The sequence below is a fragment of the Suillus paluster genome (assembly GCF_016628075.1).
Source record: "Suillus paluster strain FC165 chromosome Unknown EDB91scaffold_233, whole genome shotgun sequence".
Lineage (NCBI taxonomy): Eukaryota > Fungi > Basidiomycota > Agaricomycetes > Boletales > Suillaceae > Suillus > Suillus paluster.
This window is the reverse complement of record NW_024537793.1, coordinates 1-19,324: the sequence shown is the minus strand read 5'-3', so window position 1 is coordinate 19,324 and position 19,324 is coordinate 1. Positions and strand designations below refer to the sequence as shown.

The 19,324-nt window shown below is 49.1% G+C and overlaps 9 protein-coding genes across 9 annotated transcripts; 2 read left to right on the top strand and 7 right to left on the bottom strand.

Annotated features, from left to right (window-relative positions):
* Positions 1-43: 43 nt before the first annotated feature.
* On the bottom strand, positions 44-451 carry EDB91DRAFT_1026205 (uncharacterized protein; the record flags this gene model as incomplete). Its single annotated transcript, XM_041312639.1, has 2 exons — positions 44-295; positions 344-451. Coding segments are annotated over 2 exons (360 nt in total), but the record flags the coding sequence as incomplete, so codon positions are not given.
* Positions 452-2,856: 2,405 nt separating this feature from the next.
* EDB91DRAFT_1177988 (uncharacterized protein) lies at positions 2,857-3,336 on the bottom strand. The gene is made up of 3 exons (XM_041320418.1): positions 3,122-3,336; positions 3,008-3,065; positions 2,857-2,946 (listed from the first exon to the last, which is right to left on the bottom strand). The coding sequence occupies exons 1-3, from the start codon at positions 3,325-3,327 to the stop codon at positions 2,878-2,880; spliced, it is 333 nt and encodes a 110-aa protein (XP_041168958.1). The 5' UTR covers positions 3,328-3,336; the 3' UTR covers positions 2,857-2,877.
* A 724-nt stretch (positions 3,337-4,060) lies between these two features.
* On the bottom strand, positions 4,061-5,292 carry EDB91DRAFT_1177986 (uncharacterized protein; the record flags this gene model as incomplete). The annotated part of the gene is made up of 2 exons (XM_041320417.1): positions 4,061-4,155; positions 4,264-5,292. One exon carries the CDS (start codon positions 5,290-5,292, stop codon positions 4,264-4,266), a length of 1,029 nt encoding a protein of 342 aa, XP_041168957.1. The 3' UTR covers positions 4,061-4,155.
* A 1,044-nt stretch (positions 5,293-6,336) lies between these two features.
* Positions 6,337-6,798, bottom strand: EDB91DRAFT_1064825 (uncharacterized protein; the record flags this gene model as incomplete). Its single annotated transcript, XM_041314742.1, has 2 exons — positions 6,337-6,588; positions 6,637-6,798. Coding segments are annotated over 2 exons (414 nt in total), but the record flags the coding sequence as incomplete, so codon positions are not given.
* A 3,772-nt stretch (positions 6,799-10,570) lies between these two features.
* On the bottom strand, positions 10,571-11,787 carry EDB91DRAFT_1340659 (uncharacterized protein; the record flags this gene model as incomplete). The annotated part of the gene is made up of 5 exons (XM_041325723.1): positions 11,507-11,787; positions 11,381-11,458; positions 11,264-11,322; positions 11,166-11,230; positions 10,571-11,068 (listed from the first exon to the last, which is right to left on the bottom strand). The coding sequence occupies exons 1-5, from the start codon at positions 11,668-11,670 to the stop codon at positions 10,571-10,573; spliced, it is 864 nt and encodes a 287-aa protein (XP_041168955.1). The 5' UTR covers positions 11,671-11,787.
* A 264-nt stretch (positions 11,788-12,051) lies between these two features.
* On the top strand, positions 12,052-12,201 carry EDB91DRAFT_1064831 (uncharacterized protein; the record flags this gene model as incomplete). Its single annotated transcript, XM_041314745.1, has 1 exon — positions 12,052-12,201. A coding segment is annotated over one exon (150 nt), but the record flags the coding sequence as incomplete, so codon positions are not given.
* Positions 12,202-12,615: 414 nt separating this feature from the next.
* EDB91DRAFT_1177968 (uncharacterized protein) lies at positions 12,616-14,169 on the bottom strand (the record flags this gene model as incomplete). Its single annotated transcript, XM_041320416.1, has 1 exon — positions 12,616-14,169. One exon carries the CDS (start codon positions 14,167-14,169, stop codon positions 12,616-12,618), a length of 1,554 nt encoding a protein of 517 aa, XP_041168953.1.
* Positions 14,170-14,361: 192 nt separating this feature from the next.
* Positions 14,362-14,766, bottom strand: EDB91DRAFT_1027957 (uncharacterized protein; the record flags this gene model as incomplete). The annotated part of the gene is made up of 2 exons (XM_041312663.1): positions 14,362-14,613; positions 14,662-14,766. Coding segments are annotated over 2 exons (357 nt in total), but the record flags the coding sequence as incomplete, so codon positions are not given.
* Positions 14,767-15,678: 912 nt separating this feature from the next.
* EDB91DRAFT_1177960 (uncharacterized protein) lies at positions 15,679-17,378 on the top strand. Its single transcript, XM_041320415.1, has 5 exons — positions 15,679-15,916; positions 15,938-16,000; positions 16,408-17,060; positions 17,118-17,293; positions 17,317-17,378. Exons 2-4 carry the CDS (start codon positions 15,938-15,940, stop codon positions 17,200-17,202), a joined length of 801 nt encoding a protein of 266 aa, XP_041168951.1. The 5' UTR covers positions 15,679-15,916; the 3' UTR covers positions 17,203-17,293; positions 17,317-17,378.
* The last annotated feature ends 1,946 nt before the right edge of the window (positions 17,379-19,324 follow it).

Genomic DNA, 19,324 nt, shown 5'->3' with positions numbered 1-19,324 from the left:
CTTCCAGAGATCCTTGTCCCCAAGCTGCCTTAAAAGAGTTAAGCCACTGCTTTCCCAAGACAGCCCCGAACGCGGCCAAGACACTAAATGCCAGGCTAGCGTAAGAAAGGGCCCGCATCCAGACCATTGAAGAAGCATAGCCTGTGGTCGATGAAAGACTGCCAATGTCAGGTACGAAATTTGGGCCATAAGCAGTGATTCGGATCAGGTCTAGCAGGAGTTCATTTGTAGTGTCTCCCGGGTTGGGCTGCGTTCCAATGATGAATGTAGAGTTGACGGCTGAGAATAGACCAGCCTGATTCATCCATTAGATTTGCATCTACATCCGTAGAAACAAACACACAAAACTCAGGATAATGCCCATATCGTCATCTGCCCACTTGAGGAAGTCGTCGTCGTACTCGTTCGAAATTGTCTTGTATGTCGCCCAGAACCTCGAATTGACATCTTTCCCAAGTTCTTCTGCAATAGTAGTGTTTGAACTTTAACATAATATAGTCAGAGTCAATTGTACCGTGCTAATCAGTCGATATTCACATATTCTTAGCAAGGCCTCCCTCGATGGACATCGGAGGTTCCTCGTTTGCTGCCTTCAACTTGATTTCATCCCTGTAAGCCCATGAGTGTTAATCTTAACTCAGTCTAGTTTGCCACTGACTTGTCTACAGGTGCAGGATTGGGTTGTGAAGGTGCATTTTGCGTGTTCATGGTGGAGATAGACTCGTGAACAAAAGGAGGGGGAAATGGTAGGAGTGTATCTGTGTCACTGTGAATGCTTACACATTAAGGAACCGCATTTCTTATCTTTTACGACAGCCTAACCTTGTGACCGATGGCCCCTGGAAGCCCCTTCACAGGAGATCCCACGGAATCAAACAGTCGCCGAGATGTAGACAAATGAGTTTTACCATGCAATTCCACAACTCTCTCGCCCAAATGCTAATTCTGGGAAGGTAATAAAATGCAGGCAGTGCCAGCATACATAGGAGAAGAGGATTCAGATCACAGAATATTTGAAGACGTACACATGTCGATATAGTTACACGCTGACCGCTGACCGCTAGCTGCACTGTCTCTAGAGCGTTTTCATCTTCAGGCTCACTCGAGCGGACCAGTAGCGCTTTGATGCGACGACAACCAGATTAGAAACTATACCTCCGAGACCCTGGGACGATGATGCATGAATACTGTGTGAGTATATGAGCAACAGCGCAATCAAACATTATGGGAACTTTGTACTTAACGGAGCCAAATTTGTTGTCTATTGTTGTGCAAAGGCTTTGTACCTGATGCACTCCCCGCATGTTCCTCTAGCATCTCCAAGCCGGTTCCACCAATATCACCTTATAATATACAATGTACAAGCGTTATTAACTCTGGTATCCACTTCGACGAGTCTGGCGAGAATGGAATTATGCCCACCATGTCAATGCTCCCAAATGAACTAGCCACGACGTTCCAGTGGCCAGACCCCATCCTGTGAGTGTGAACTCTTGCCAGCAGCGTGCTGCGGAGCTATAGATGCAAGCCATGCAGCTTACTTTTTTTTACAGCACTCTAACGATAACTCTTCAACTTAATATGCAAAGATATATGAGGATGTGATGTCTAACTTCATCTGAACTCTCTGTAGGAACTAGGGTACGGGCAAAAACCCGGTTTTTATTAGCCGTGTTAATAACAACATGTTAATAACTTGTTAATAACATGGGTGCCGCTCGGGGTTAATAAAGTGCTAATAAGCCAAATGACCCCTGCGATGGTCCAGCCTTCGTGCATCATCATTGATTGAACTCCCGGCACTGTGCAAATCATGCAGATCATGCAAAGAAGACAGCGAGAGCAAATGCATACTGACACAGAACAATGCTTTCCATTCTGGATTCTGACATTTTGGCTTGAAGTGCCTGCCTTGTTTAATATCCAATACAAGTGGCATCATGCAGAGACTTTCCTGACCAAACGGGAGTCTAATCCCACGGCATGCGCCTTCCGCACTTCCATGGACAGATTATGCTGATCGGGTGCGACATCAGGCTTCAGTGATTGGGCCCCGATCCATGATCTCGCGAACTTTGCATGCAGGGAATGGTTAAGTGATACTAATCTAAATATGATGCTCGATATTATCTATGCAGGCGAGGATGCAGTATCGAAGCATACCTTTGAGCAGACATATTTTGTCTCTATGTTGTTGATGGCATATCGTGACCGTGCCCAGGGCACCTATCTCTCCGGGTGCAGGTCCTGCACCCGACCCACGGATTGGAGAGTTCTGGGCGGGCTACCCATACTCGCCCGGGTCAGAGCATCACGGGTACGGGTGTACACGCAGGTGGTATGGGTCACCCGCAGGTGAGTGGACATATTTCACAAAAAGGGTATGTACATGCACTGAGGAGAAAAACAATATATGTACGAAGATTAGTCTGAGTCAAGAATAATCTCATTGCCCTTTCCCTTCCCCGAGGCCTTCGAACCTTGCTTGCAGAATTTTTTGGACGACCGACATAACAGCGCATCAGGGGAATGGCAAATCATCGGGGGAATGCAATTACTCGCGTTTATAAGGTCTACCAGCAGGGTTTTTGAGAACCTCGATTGTGGAAGATATCAATCTCATTCAGGAATTTTCCATAACGATTTCCGCCCACCAACCACCCCATAGCCCATCTGATTCTGAATGCAAACTGCTTGAATACACCTTTTGAATTGAAAGCTACATATCGCCATATGCCTGATACAACTCATGCAAGTACTTATCATCACCTCAAGGGGTATTTTAATAGGGGTTGGTATGCAACTGACCAGCTGTCTGCCGACAAACATTGCTCCTCCTGTTAGGTGTCTCGTCTCCCCCACCTCTTCACATCACGTTCAGCAGCTATTCTTCACAGTTGCTTTATACGGACAAGACCGATACCCCTCCACAAGCTGGCCGTTCTCCTGATGATCGCTAGCATGTCACCGAGAACAATGAGCTGCACAATATCCAGAAAGCACTTACTATGTCATACTCACAGGCCACCGATGAGTCGTCGCCATTCAACTTGTCGTCGTTGTAACTACCAGCCTATCAGTTACTTTGTTCAACGAGTGAAGATGTGTGGGTGAGACGCACACGCAAAATCTGCTCTGGTTTTTTACCAGTGGGAAGGCCTCGTATAGGTGCGAGGTTCTATCGTCGACCTGCAACGTGGCTGGGCACTGTACACATGCATTTGCGCCAGCGAGGAAGCTGAGCACCGCAAAAATGATTGAGCGGGAAATCAACATGATGGTGTTTGTAGAAGGGAATGAGGAAAAGCCATAGTAGCAGGCAGGCATTTTATAGGCTGAAAGTTCTGGTGTAAACAAAAAGGCGTTGCTCGGAGCCGCTTTGCTGCTGAGATGCCCTACTTCTAACTTTGGGCTAAAACAGTTGAGCCAAAATGCATGATAATCGCCGCAGACTCTGTACTCCAAGGGCGATGTGCGGCACGATAGTGTCGCGGGCACCGGTTAGCTTGGCTTCCTGTTGCGCGTCAGATATGGGCACGCATCGCACATTGTAACTTCCCAAACAACATGACCATCCTTGAATTGATGAAGCTCAGCACGGCCGCCCCATAGATGCCAAAACTCCTGCGCAACGTTTGAGTTTTGGTCTTCCGCAGAAGGTTCGTGGTCAACAGGACAGAACGTCGTAGGGTGCAGGTGAAAAGTCAATGTTTATAACACCGTTAGAAAGTCGCTCTGTAATTTGGCCTCTTCGAAATTCACGGTGGTTATGCAGGGCCATCTGCGCTGGACGAAAACTTCACCGCTGCAAAACCAAGGCCTGGCTACCATAAATAAGGCATATGTCGATCGTGGACGTACGGGCTGAAGATAGCTATCGCTTGACTATGGTTATCAAGACCTTGGAGTGGAAAGAGCCAAAATAGGCTGTTTCCGAGAAGCTCGGGATAAGAAAAATCTGAGGGAAGGACAAAAAAACACTTACCTCAATCACTGCATGAAAGCGAGTGGGATATTAGACCGGCTTTTCAGTAAACATTTAGCAAACGTGCCATCAGATGTACCAGCGGCGCGAAAATGCGCCAGTCGCCGACGCCGCTGGATTCCAAGAACAGATAAAAATTGGTACGAGTAAAACATAAGAAGTACTACAGCCTATCTTTCAGTAAACGTTAACGAGGATCTAAACACAGGAAGAAACTGCGACGTACGCAACGAATGCATAAAAGTGCTTCGCTACAGAGTATGTCCTTCATGACCCCTTTACAGATCCGCTGTCCCTTTGTGATGATTCATCAGATCATCGCGCAATTCCTGCGCCCGGGATATCGCAGTGTTAACTGTGTCCTGAGCTACACCGTTCACATCGTCTGCTTGACTCTGCAGATTTCCTATAGCCTGATCTACCTCTGTTGCCAGTTCTGCAAACCACTTCCTCAGAACACTATCATCCGAGCCTCGCAAATTCAGTTTCGTCGTTGTCACGAGAGCTAGTATTGTATCCGCGTAGTCGTTTTTCCACCACTGGTCGCCAGCGTTGAACTGCTGCCATGTTTTTTGGAGGACTTTCCGCCAGTTCTCCTGTGCAGGGCTGAAAGGAAAATCCTTGCCCGGCGAGATATTGATGCGACCGAAGATCACAGGAAGGTAGTGCATGACATTCCAATTTCTATTACAGGCTTCGTCAACCAAAGAAATGCAGCGCCCGAGATGGTCATCACGGGTCAGATGTTGACACCACTCGTCATGCTCTGTCAGGGTGAACATGAGTTGTATGTAGCGACGGTCTCGATTCTTGTGCAAAGTGGCGTCGGGTGCACTGCCGTGAACTGTCTGGTCATGATTTGGCCATACGGCAGTCAAAAGTGCACAAGAAAGTTGATTCAGGAGTTTTGCGTCGACGCCTTGTCGCACCCAAGTCGGGTCAGTGGTGATAGAGGCTAATTCCTCTCGAGCGTCAAAGACAGCTCTAAACGCGGCATGTCGGACTCGGGGAGGTTTGGTGGGGTGCATACAACGGATAAGCGCCTTGATATAGGAAGGTCGCTTGGAAGAGCTCCCTAGTCCCCGCATGGCACTCAGTACAAGCAAAGCATCGCCTTCTGTTTTATCGTCTCTTTTGAGGTTATCGTTCGCCAGGTAGTCAACGACCCAGTCGAATTCTTCACACCCGGGCCAGCTGTCCCACTGGGTGTCACTACAACACCAGCGCAGATCACCATCCCAGATCAATTTTTCATTGTCCGGAGGTGAAAGCTGATCATACAGTCCGTGGGCAACCATTGTTCTCATAGCAGTGCGTGCATCAGCCTGGTGCTTCTGTCGAGCGCTGTCTTCTGGTTCGTGCACAAATCGATGGTAGGCGTCACGGCCAGCCATGAACGCATCGCGAATGAAACGACTCTTGCCTCCCCACAAATGCCGAGTATTCCGATTTCTCCTAAGAAGTCCTCGATCAATTTTGACCGACTGAATGCAAAGATGAGCCATGGCTTTGCCACACTTCATCAATAGCTCTTCCCGGTCATGGTCACGACACGCCATGAAGGTATCACGTAGGCGTGCATATGCTGCGGAAACGTCAAGCTTCGGCGGCCATTGAACGAGAGGTACCATCACAGCCGCGACCTCGACAACCTCCGGGTTTGTTGATGTCTCTAGTATCCAGCGTATTGCAGATGATTTACCGGATATGTTATGACCTAGAGTCGATCTATCTGGAAGGATTTTTTCGCGGATGGCTTGAACTGCAGGCGATTTTGGTGCCAGTAGTTCTGGTTGTTGCGCCTTGGCAGGAGCATCAGCAGGAGCGCCAGCTAGCTCTGATTGTCGTGCCTCGATGGGAGCTTCAGCTAGCTCTGAATGTTGCACCTCAGCAGGAGCTTCAGCAAGCCCTGATTGTTGTGCTTCGCCGGGATCTCCAGCTAGCTGTGATTGTTGTGAGATGTGGGAACGATTCTTGAATATGGTAGGAGACAAAGTCAGGAAAGTCAATCTAAATGGAAGTAATTCATTGCAGAGGGCTGCAGCCAGCTTTGATCCCGGTGTCTGGAAAGGACTATCCGGACGCCACACTGACACGAGGATAGTACCCACGTAGAAGAAGACACCGAAAGCTGTGGTGAAGATGACGATGCTGGATATTGTGCTTTGCCGCATCCACAGGTTGGCGCTGAGTGAGAAGCCGAAGAGCAGCAGCGAAATTTCTAGGAGAACGAGGAATGCCTGCAAGACGGTTTGCAGGTGGAAATACTCTAGCCCATCCAGCTTCATCTGCCTCTGTATGCCGCGTTCCTCCAGAGTTCCTCGTCCCCGAGCTGTCTTGTAAGTGGTAAGCCACTGCTTCCCCATGACAGCTCCGAACGCAGCCAGGACGCTAAACGCGAGGCTAGCATAGGCAAGCGTCTGTATCCAGACTGTGGAAGAAGAATAGCCCGTGGACGAGGAAAGACTGCTGATGTCAGGTACGGAATTTGGGCCATAAGCAGTGATTTGGATCAGGTGCAGCAGCAGGTCATTTGTGGTGTCTCCCGGGTTAGGCTGCATTCCGATGATGAAGGTTGAGGTGACGACTGAGAATAGACCAGCCTGGCTTGCGTGTTAGATTTACATTGACACAGGGAGAAACGAACGGACAAAAGTCAAGATCATTCCCATATCGTTGTGGGCGCGCTCGAGGAAGTCGTCATCGTACTCATTCGAAATTTTCTTGTAGGTCACCCAGAACTTCGACTCGGCATCTTTTCCGTGTTCTTGCGCAATAGTAGACCCTCGAAGGACATCGAGGGTCTCATTCATGGTTTTTAAACTTTAACACAATATGGTCAGACGTCAAGTGTACCGTACTTCGGTTGACATTCACATATTCTTAGCAAGGTCTCCGTCGATGGACACGGGAGGTTCCGCAGTAGGCGCCCGCGGCTTGATCTCATCCCTGTGAGTCTGTCAGTATTACTGTAACACAACTCAGTCTAGTGTGCCACCTACTGGCTGACTGGGTGATAGACTAAGAGAGGTGCAGGACAGGGTTGTGAAAATGTGCTTTTTTGCGTGTCTGATACGGGAGGGTCCTCACTCGCCACACGCGGTTTGACCCCATCCCTGCAAGTTCATCAGTATTACACTTAACTCAGTCTAGCATGCCACCTACTGGCTGGCTGGGAGGTCGGTATCGAGAGGTGCTGGGTAGGGCTGTGAAGATGGGCTGTGTGGGTCTTGGTCTGTGGTGGACATACTTAGGTGGACGCAGGGGGGAGAGAGAAATGGAAGTATGTGACTTACGTAGTTGCTGTGATTCTGTCAACGTTTACATATACAGCGTGTTGCGCTCAATATTAATGAGTACATACTTAGCACGCTAGACCCTCGCGCAAAGCTTCTTCGCCTCTGGAACAAAGTCCGAACACCCTAAAATATCGGCATTCACAACGTTTAAGACCCCAGAAACCTCCGAAGGCGTCACTGTCGGGCCGCCTCAGTGACGCCCGTTTTACTTGTCAACCTTGTTGCAAAATTCGAATAGCTGAAAAAGTGAGCTTGACGTAGTCTCCCATAGGCAGATCGAATAGAACGAAGATAATTGTTCCTTCTGTATTAGGAACTTCACGGGCGTCGTCATCCGTACTCTCTTCCAGTCCGCGGTGTCGTCCCTCGACAACCTTCTGTATATATCTTTCTCAGTCCTCTCGCGGTTTGCTGCCCATCGATAACCTCCCGTACTCTCTCTAGAGGACCTCTTGCATCTCCTCCTGTCGTCTGTCCTTCAGTAAATGGTTGCCGTCATGATACATTTGTTTTATTGCTCTGTGCCAGTTATGTATCACATCAGATATTGCCTTGTTTGCTTACCTGTCACTCCGAGTCTTCGTCCTTGGTGAAGAATGTACGTGTGTGTAGAGAAAGTTGTAATTCGACCACGGAGACAAACTGAACTTCAGGATTTGGTGACTGTAGTTAGTACTACACGGATAACGTCGCAGCGATGTCCGCTTGCCGTAATGGCCGAAGTCACATTGTTGAAGCAAGTCCTTGGGGGATGAAGAGCACTTACAGCGTGGTATGAATAGCTGCAAAGCGTGAACGAACAACGCGTAGCTTGGTCACCATAATTGCAGTGCTCATCATGGCGTAGTCTCCGCCTCGTCGAGGTTGGGAATGCGAACAAGCACTTCGAGGATCGCCAAGGCTCACGACTGTTCCACCTTGCGGGAGAGCCCACATGGTGACTTTTCAAGTCCGCCGATTCGTACAATCATAGGACATGCTTCGATGATCTCACGGGGCAGGATTGGGAGGCAGACTTAATGTAGTTAGTCAGATCTGTCACTCGCAATATGTATCAAATACCATGGGCTAGTCACCGGAGTTGAGTGCGCGCGCCTTCAAGCTCAAGTTCTGCGGTATATAGATCAAAGACTATGCAGTCCTGGGAACATAATGACTGAGAAACGTGTATATCAGTACACGAAGAGAACAACACAGTGTCTTTGAAGACGAACGCATGGCACCAATTTAATTTTAAAACATGAGCTGCCAGTGGAAACACACCCTCGCGTTCGAGTCGCCATGACCATTCGAGAGAGTTATGTGTCCACAGGTTCGGGGAAGTTGTAGCCTTGTAGACGTAGTGTTGTGAACCAACTCCCTTGTCGAGGTTGGGGATGTAACAAGCAACTTCAACAAGGGGCTGCTGGGCTGGCTCATGAGTCACGACTGATAAATCGATCACGGTTAATCATAGCATGTGTAAGTATTCTGGTCTTGTTGTTAAAGCAATGTTAGAACTCGGTTTAAAGACCGTGAATTCATAGCATGCTTCACTACTCTCCTGGCACAGAATGGGGGATGCGGAGACATAGTTGGTCTCTGTGGTTTGAGAAGATGTGATTGCTTGTGAGCCAACCGCCTTGTCCTTCGAACACGGGGTCTGGCTTATAAGTAATCATGGTGTGTATTCCATTCCACCCGGGGGAGCCTCAGCCTCTGGGGTTTGAAAGATCTGCCACTCGCAATATCAGAGCTCTGACGTGCGTGCTCACCTTACCCAACCGCAAGCTCAAGTTTTGCGATAATAGGCTAGATATCAAACGTGTGCACAATGCAATATGCGCAGCGTGGTTAGCGCGACGCGCGTGGTTCTGCATTGTTGTCTATTGTTGTGCAAAGGCTTTGTACCTGAGTCCGCCCTGTGAAAAAAGAAGGAATGATTGTCTTCCTTCTATTTGACTAGTACGGGAGACTAAGTCCGCCCTAAGGGCCGGGGCCCTAGCAGCAGCTTAGTGCTGGCGCGATCTGGACCAGTCGGTTCCATCATTTAAACTGATCACCTTATGCAAGGCTACACGCGTCACCAACTCTAATATACCGTCACTGTCCCCTGCTTATAGATCCTATTCATGGTTATCACTCCTGATACCGATGCGTTCCCCCTGCATCCTCTAAACATCTCTCATGGTAGCAAAGCTTACCTCTTCCAGCAGATGCCCTTGTCGTCTCCTCCGCCTGTAATTCCAGCTGTTTTTACGGTAATCCGACCCTACCATCTGCAACGTTCGCGAATCCCGTGACTCTTGGTGATGTTTTCTGTATTCGCCTGCTTTTAAATTAAAGTCAATGGGTAGTTATTCTCGTGTTCGCTCAGTTACATCAGTAAATTCTTTATCACACGCCGTGTCTGAATAACAGATTCATATCCCAGTCATGTTATGCTCGGCACCGGGCTCTCCCCCCTCTTCTTCCTTCGTCACTCTCCCCGCCTTTACATCGCGACTACCGCCCCTCTCGTCCTCTTCCAGATCGAACTTATGATTCAGGGGAAATGGATCGAGTACGATCCAGAGCGGAAGGTACGTGGTCACGTTTACGGCATACCTTCTCATTGTGTACTCAACTGTCCATCATTGTCGAGTTCATACAACGGATAAGCGCCTTGATATAGGTCGTTTGGCAGAGCTCCCTAGTCCCTGCATGGTGCTCAGTACAAACAAAGCATCGCCTTCTATTTCATCGTCTGTGCCGTTCTCTCCTTCATCCGCCAGGTAATCAATGAGCTAGTCATATTCTTCACAACCGGGCTCATGCCTATCACTGTGACGCCAGTGCAGATCACCATCCCAAATCAATCTCTCATCGTCTAGAAGTGCAAGAAGTTCCCGCAGTCCGTGGACAACTATCGTTTTGAGAGTGGTACGTGCATTAGCCCAATGCTTCCGTCTTGCATCGTCTTGCTGTGCATTCTTATACTGATGGAAGGCGTCACGATCATTCATGAACGCGTCGCGAATGAAACTACTTGCTGCCTCCCAAACGATCGCACATGAAATCCGCCAGATGAAGATACAGTCGATTAAGTTTCACCGATTGGCTAAAAAGATGGGCCATGGCCTTGCCATATAGCTCTTCCCTGTCACTAAAAGCCTTGAAATTATCATGTAATCGTGCGTATGTTGCTGAAGCGTCACACTTCGACGGCCATCGCATGAGAGGTACCATCGCAGCCGCGGCCTCGATAACTTCCAGGTTCGTTGATGTCTCTAGTATCCATCGTATTGCGGGCGATTTGATGAATATATTAGGAGTCATTGAGCCAAGTGGAAGGAATGTTCTGCAGAAGGCCCCGGCTAGCTCCGACCCCGGTGGCTGGATGCCACACTGACACGAATACAGTTCCTGTGTAGGAGAGGATGCCGAAGGCAGTGCTGGAGACGATGATGTTGGATATCGTCGTTTGCTGGGTCCACATGTTGGCGCTGAGTGACAAGCCGAACAGGAGCAGCGAGATTTGGAGGAGCACCAGGAATGCCCGCAAGACGGTCTGCAGGTGAAAATACTGTATCCCATCCGGCTTCATCTGCCTCTGCATGCCGCGTCCCTCCAGAGTCCCTCGTCCCCGAGCTGCCTTGTAAGAGTTAAGCCACTGCTTCCCCATGACAGCTCCGAACGCAGGAAAGACGCTAAACGCGAGGCTAGCATAGGCAAGCGTCTGTATCCAGACTGTGGAAGACGAATAGCCCATGGACGAGGAAAGATTGCTGATGTCCGGTACGGAATTTGGGCCGTTAGCAGTAATCTGGATCAGATGCAGCAGGAGACATTCCGATGATGAAGGTTGAGTTGACAGCTGAGAATAGACCAACCTGCATCGACATACATAGAAACAAACGCACAAAAGTCAAGGTGATACCCAGATCGTCATTTGCCCGCTCGAGGAAGTTGTCGTACTCATTCGAAACTTTCTTGTAAGTCGCCTAGAACTTCGACTCACGTTCTTCAGCAATAGTGGACCCTCGAAGGACATCGAGGATCTGCTCCAGGGTGTCTGACCTGTGACGCAATATAGCCATGCGTCAAGTGTACAGCGCTGATTGTGACATTCACATACATATTCTTACCAAGGCCTCCCGCAATAGACACGGCAACTGCAAGTTCCTTGCTCGCTGCATGCGGCTTGATCCCATCACTGTGAGTCCATAAGTGTACGCGGCGCTCAGTCTAGCTTACTACCTACTCAGTGGCTGGGAAGTCAATATCAACAGGTGCGGGGCTAGATGGTGATGACGGACTTAGCATGTTTTGGCCTGGGGTGGACATGGAGGTAGAAGAAGGGATATCGACAGCTGCGGGATTGGATTGCGATGACGCGTCTTGTATGTTGTGGGGTGGTGTAAACATGGAGGTGGGAGAAGGAAGGGAGACACGGTGGAAATATATAGTTCGATTGCTGCGCTGCTATCAAGGTCGATACATCAATGAAGAACGTTCTTGCCTGATGGCAAAGCCTTGCGGCCGATGGACACGGGACATCAGATGAGAATACCCCCAGTCAAGTCATGAACGTCTTCCACGCGTGTCTCATCGCAACGAGCAACCTCCAAATGGCCGTACCCCTCCTCATCCCTTTCGTCAAGGGTAAAGTCGCCGCTACAGAGCTCGCGGGAATGATCTCAGGCGCACATCAACTATCTTCAAAACGACGTCGCCAACTCCAGAAGATCCAGCCCTAGTCGTTCAGCAGCGACTGACGTGAGCTTCGCATATCCCTCATGACATGATGTCCAGGTCCTTTGCGACGTAACCATGTACCTTCCCGCACATGAGACGACATTCATCGTTGGATCAAGCGGTTGTGGAAAATCCACTCTCGGTGCAATCCTCGTAGGTGTTTACAACCCAACATCTAGTTATGTACTTCTCGACGAGTAGGATGTGCGATACATCGACACCGCGTACATGTCGCGCCAAATCGTCGGTGTGGCTCAAGGCGCAGCATCTGCACCAGTCTTCCCCGGAAGCCTCTACGAGAACGTAGCTCTGGGCACAGTAGTAAATGGTAAACGAGCAGAGGACGTCCATACTCACCACGTATTTGTAATATCTTTCTTGCTTTCGGCCGAATATGTACTCGAAATCTATTGCTCATGGAGACGAACTGGAGAAGTTGGTTGGACCTAAGTGTCACCCCGACCATTTCAAATGGTATCGTGGTCTACTAGAAGCATGGGAAAGTTGTCCCTTTGCGAGGCGATTTGTAGATGATAATCTGAGGATGAGAATAAATTGCGACCTGCGTAAGAAATGCGTAAAATCACTGACCCCTATTCCCTTCACGACCCATTGTCAAGTGTTCTGGTACTCTATCATGTGACTTAGCTCGGCGTACAAGCCCTGCACAGAGGATGTTGCAGTGTCAACTGTAGCCTGAGCTACACCGAATTCATTCACCAGGGTTGCTTGGCTCCGCTGCAGTGTGACCAAAGTCTCGTGCACCTCTTGCGCTAGATCTGCTAACCACCCTCTCCAAACACCATGATCTGACCCTAGACAATTCAGCCTCGTCGTTGTCACGAGGGCTTCTATTCCATCAACGTAGCGGCTCATATAAGAGTGTGCGTCTTGCCATGTTTCTTGAAAGCGTTCTCGCCACCAGTGCTCGGCAGGGTTGAAAAGAATATGCTTGCCCGAGGGATCCATGTGTCCGAAGATCACGAGAAGGTAGCATCCGGCGGAGTTAACCTGCCGTGAATAGACTTGGTCAACAAGAGAAATGCACCGCTCGACATGGCCATCACGGATCAGGCGTTGACACCACTCGTCATGCTTTGTGAGGAGAGAGATGAGGCGGAGGTAGCAGAGGTCGCGATCCTCGTGGAAAGTGGTGTCGGGTGAACTACCTTGGATTGTCTGCTCGTGATCTGGCCACACAGCAGTTAAAAGAGCATAAGAAAGCTCGTCCAGGAGTTCCCCATCGACATCCTGTGGCATCGGAACTAGTTCTCCTCGAGCATCAAAAACAGCTCTCAGCGCGGCATACCGGACTCGGGAAGGTCTGGTAGGGGCCATACAACGAATAAGCGAGCTGATGTAGGAAGATCGCTTGGCAGGACTCCCTAGTCCCTCCATGGCGCTCAGTGCAAGTATGGCATCACCTTCTGTTTCATCGTCCAGGTCATTCTCTGCTTCGTCCGCTAGATAATCGATGAGCCAGTCAAATTCTTCACAATCGGGCTCATTCCCGTCACGGTGGCGCCATCGAATATCACCATTCCAGATCAATTGTTCATCGTCCGGAAGTGAAAGACGAGTGTCCAGACCGTGGACAACCATCGTTCTCAGAGCGGTGCGTGCATCGGCCCGATGTTTCCGTGGAGCTTCAATTTGCTGTGGATTCTGAAACCGATGGTAGGCGTCACGGCCAGCCATGAATGCGTCGCGAATGAAACGACTCCTCCCTCCCCAGCAATCCCAATCAAACTTCTGAAGAAGTTCTGGGTTGATTGTCGTTGACTGGCTGCAAAGATAGGCCATACCCTTGCCATACTTCACATATAGCTCCTCCTCGTCACGACATGCCACGAAATGATCACGTAAATGGGCATATGCTGCTGAGGCATCAATGTTCCGCGACCATTGCACGAGAAGTATCATTGCAGCCGCAGCCTCAATAGCTTCCAGGGTCGTTGATATCTCTAGTATCCAGCGTATCGCGGACAATTTACCGACTATGCTAGGAGTCACAGTCGATCTGACTGGAAGGATTTTTTTGCAGATGGCTGCAATTTGCTGCGACCCTGGTGTCTGGAAAGGACTATCCGGACGCCACACTGACAGGACGATCATGCCTGCATAGATGAGAATGCCGAAAGCGGTGGCATAGATGATGACACTGGACATCTCCCTTTGCCGGGTGAATCCGTAGGTGCTTAGCGAAAGGCCGAAGAGCAGTAGCGAGATCTGGAGGAGCACGAGGAATGCTTGCAAGACAGTCTCCAGGCGAAAATATTCTATCGCGTCCAACTTCATCTGCCTCTGTATGCTGCGTTCCTCCAGAGACCCTCGTCCCCGAGCTGCCTTGTAGGAGTTGAGCCATTGTTTTCCCAAGACAGCCCCGAACGCGGCCAAGATGCTAAACGAGAGGCTAGCATAGGCGAGTGTCTGCATCCAGACGGTCGAAGACGAATAGTCCGTGGACGAGGAAAGTTTGCTGATGTCAGGTACGGAATTTGTGCCGTTGGCAGTGATCTGGATCAGGTGCAGCAGGAGGTAATTGGTGGTGTATCCCGGATTAAGCTGCATTCCGACGATGAAGATAGAGTTGACAGCTGAGAATAGACCAGCCTGGTTCGCCGGTCAGAATTACATCAACATTCATAGACGCGGACTCACAAAAGTCAGGATGATTCCCATATCATCATTCGCCCGCTCGAAGAAGTCGTCGTCATACTCATTCGAAACTTTCTTGTACGTTGCCCAAAACTTCGAATTGACATTGTTCCCGCGTTCATCCGTAATAGTAGACTCTCGGAGGACATCGAAGGTCTGCTCCAGGGTGTTTGACCTTCGACAAGATATAGTCAGACGTCAAGTGTACCGTGCTGAACATTTAGCATTCACATATTCTGAGCAAGGCTTCTCTCTATGGACACCGCATGTTCCTCGCTCGCCACGTGCGGCTGGATTCCATCCCTGTAAGCTCATATACTAAGTGTTAGTCTCGGCTCATTCTAACTTGCTACTTACTCGCTGGTCGGCAAGTCGGTATCGACAGGTGTGGGACTGGGCCGTGAAGACCCACTTTGCATATTTGGGGTTGTATTGCACATAGCGCTAGAGGAAGTGGGAGAGAAATAGTCCCCAAACTACTTATATGACTTACTTTGCTGCTGTGATGCCGTCAATAATCTAACATCAAACTTGAAGAAGCCTACCAGTGTTTTATGCAGCTCCTCAGCTTGAGTCATAGTTAGACCAAAATCAGACGCATCGAACATGAGGCAATCAAGGTCCAGACGGAATGATATAGACGTCGACCAATGGCATCGTGTCTACGTATCTCATCTCGTAGCCCTGTCACACTGTCACACCTGGCCGCCAACCTGTTCAGCTTTATGGCTGCGCCTCGAGGCTTCAGCGCTGCAATGTTTCGAGTGCTAAGTATCAATTTCAAACGAAGGTCAGGGTCGTCTATTTCCACAGGACAGGACTCTGCTTCAGTTGAGCTTTATCTGCTGCTCCCAAAAATTGACTAATACAGCACTTGTTTATACTGGACCACTGGAGAAATATAGCTGCGTTGCCGAAGTGCGGGTACCGGGGTATGCATACATACTAACAGGCGCAGCGGATCATTGTGCTTGCGCCCTGGCACGCGAGCTGAGATCCATTGAATTTTTTCTTCTTCAAGTGGCTATAGTGCGTCAAGTACACACAAAGTACACGACATCCATCAATGTATGGCTGTGACCTCGAGGCTTCAGCATTGCAACAAGCTACATTTCAATCCCATGCTGCATCATCGGTCTCCAGAATTTCCCCGTGGAGTTGGGGGTCTTTCAACCACTGCCAACTCTGCACAAATTCAACCCAAATGCAAGACTTAACGCCAGTCCTTCATACTTCTATTATATCTGATTCCTCTTCACATTGTTAAATCTTCTATACGATGTCCATCTCAAATACTCATCAGACACGATTACCATCACCGGCGTCATCGAGCAACCACAAAGTATGTGCCCTACTTCTTGCGCCACATTCATCTCAAACAAAGCTTACTGATGCAATCTGGCATATCCAGCCACCATACCTGAGCGTCCTATCCAATACTCTCCACCCCAACCACCACGGCGATCCCTCCGACCCCTATGAGAGCAAATTACTCCACAGAGACACACCCGACTCGCGCTCGATTTCTTCGAGTCAGGACAGCGAGCGGCATGATGACCGGCGCAGCACGGGGCTTCATCAAGCTGCGCACCGCCCGGGGACAGTCCGATTGGCTAGCATCTTGGGACCTGAACGGAGAAAATCACCTTCACCGCTACATTCACACGCGTCATCGAGCAAACACAAAGTATGTGCCCTACTTCTTGAACCGCATCACCGCAAAGAAAGCTTACTGGTAAAATCTGGCAGACCATAAATGTTATCCTCTTTGGTGAACGCAGCTCAGGCAAGAGTTCAGTCCTCAATGCAATAGCGCAAAACTCGGCTGTGCAGACATCTAGTAATGCAACTGCTTGCCCCTTTAACTATCAACGCGATGAAGTAACAATCGCTAGCCAGAGATTTGCCCTGTTTGATATTGCGGGTCTCAATGAGGAGACGGCGAGCACAGCGCTGGACAAAGAGAAATTGAAGGGTCTGCTACGCGAGCTCACGAGCGCTGGATCCGAAGGCATCGGACTTCTGGTGTACTGTGTGCGCTGCACGACACTCCGTCGCGCCCTTATTCGAAACTACAATCTTTTCTACTCTGCGATCTGCAAGAAGAAGGTCCCTATCGTCGTCGTCGTCACAGGATTGGATATCGAGAGAGATATGGAGAGCTGGTGGACTACCAATGGAAAGGACTTCAAGAGTCGTGGCATGCATTTCCAAGACCACGCATGCGTCACAACGCTACACAGCTACCGAGGCATGCCAGACGCCCTCGCTCATCGCATTTCAACCTCCAGGGAAATTCTGCGCAACCTTATTGTAAAAAATTGCTTGGAATTGCCAGTTAATGACATCTGCATCAACCCTACTTGCGTAGCCGTGCGAAATATGATTAGAGATAGCGAAAGGTATTTGCCATCTACTTTCTCATACACTATGCTCGCGCTGACGCGCGTTCTATGCAGCATACCGCGGGAAAATGGTGTTGGTCATCATCGATGGTGCTGGAGGTCTATTCTCGACATTTGCTCATTGTTGAGATGTTGGTGAAGCAACAGGCGAAGCAGGAGTTACATCGGTTACCACTCATTCGGCCAGATCACTCACTTGGTCACTTCGCAATACTTACTATCTTACACAATTGCACCATAATTGATAATATAGTTCTCTGCACAGTAATTCTAAAGTACTACAAAGTTGGATGATCAAATGTGATGGAAGATCTTCATCTGAGAGAGCCTCTATTTACGCTGACAATTTGAAGCTTTCCCTAGCTTTCGTCAACGTTAAGCGAGCACTCTCATTGGTGGAGAGGACTACTACTATCACTCCTGGGGTTCTGCAACATTTTCAATAAATCTTTTGTAACTCCTCAACCACATCATATTTTCTTCTACGGATTTGCACCATTATAGATTCGTAGCTGCTCTATATAAATCTGATTTTTGCTGATTTTAAGGATTTTGTGGTGGAGTGTCGGATGAAGGCCGAGAAAATTCAGGGTCTGACTGGTATTCTGCAAAACATGGTCACGTCGTGTCACACATCGGCACAGTAGTAGCGGCACTGTCAACTTTCACTTAGAGGAGATTGAATTTCTTACACACTCTCCTATCTGCTGTCACGCTTTCATACATGTCGTCAATCCTCTGTCTATAGCATCTTAAAACAAGAGAATGGCCTCTATCGAAATTGTGTTCTGACACCCTGACGAGGTGTTTGATATGCTCCGGGTGTAACTTTTTGAATATCTCTCTAGGATCTATGGGATCTGGATCATTTATGATTATACAAGGTTGCAAATCACCACTATCCTGTCTCTCGCAGCTGCAACACTCAAGAAAATTTTATTCTACTTGGACAGTACATCATCTCTAAGTAGCCTACATACACATGAATTTTTTCGAGGTGATTCAAGCAGCGCATTGAGGTGTTTTGAACATTTTGCATATTACATGCCAGTTGCAGATTCCCAGGAGTGATAGTAGCCTGAGTGTACGATAGAGGTTACTGGCCTAGTCCAAACGGGGAGTGCAGTTTGAATCAAACTTTTACGGCCCTCTGATATCGAGAGAGAGAGAGAGAAATTCTATATTTATATACCGCAACAAACAAAGTGAGCTGTTAAGACGCGGTGCCCTGTTAGGGCTGTGCTGGGGAGTGTTGTAACAGGGTGAGGGATGTAGGTATAGTACGAATAGCCAAGCGGTCCGCGTTTGATGAGTTTTGGTGTGCGTGTGGGCTCGTTTGGTGTCCAGGCTTAGTATAATATGATACACTTTCTCTCCTTCCTCCTCCTTCTGATCTCTCCTCGTCTCCTCCTTCCCTCGTCACTTCCTTCTTTGCCCTTACTCAGGCTTCTGTCCCTCTCCTTTCTTCCCAGTCTCCTTCTCGTTCCAGTGCGACCTTCTTTAATGCGCTGGATTCTTGAATAAACTTCGCTAGTGCCTTTATGCCCTTCTCCGTACCCAAAATTTCGTTGAGTATGATGTTGTGTGATACCTCACGCAGATGGATGCGTTGTCGCGCAAATAGTGGGCAGTCACGTATGATATGTTCTCGTGTTTGACGTGGTTCTCCACATGGGCAGAGGGTGGGTTCGGTTGGAACGAATGCAGCGTAGTATTCTCCCATGAATCCGTGTCCTGTGCGGCATTGTATAAGACGGCCGTATACTTCTCGAGGAGTGTGAGTGAAATGTTGGCGGGGTTTGAGCGTTGGTGGGAGTCGATTTGCGAGAGCGAAGCGTCCAGTCTGTGCTGCCACGTCTCTATTCCAACTCTCTGTCCATTTCTGCAAGATCCCTTCCTTGTTTCTTCGGCGCGCATTTGCATAGGTCGAGTGGTACGAGTCGTTACGTCCAGTGGCTTCTTTTGCAAGCTCGTCGGCACGTTCGTTGCCGATGATGTTGTGATGTCCTGGGATCCATGCAATTTGGACATGATGGAGGGGGGATGTGGTTAGGTAGTCTTCGATCGAGCGTCTGATCTGTAATGCAATGTATTGTGAGGGTCCGGGTGCAGCTGCATATGCAGCCTGCACCACAGAGTTGTTATCGACGTAGAAATGTAAATGGGTCACCTGGGAATTTTGCGCGAAGCTGATAGCTCGCGATATTGCTCGAAGGAGCGCTACCATCTCTGCATCATACACCTCTGCTTTGGGACCCATT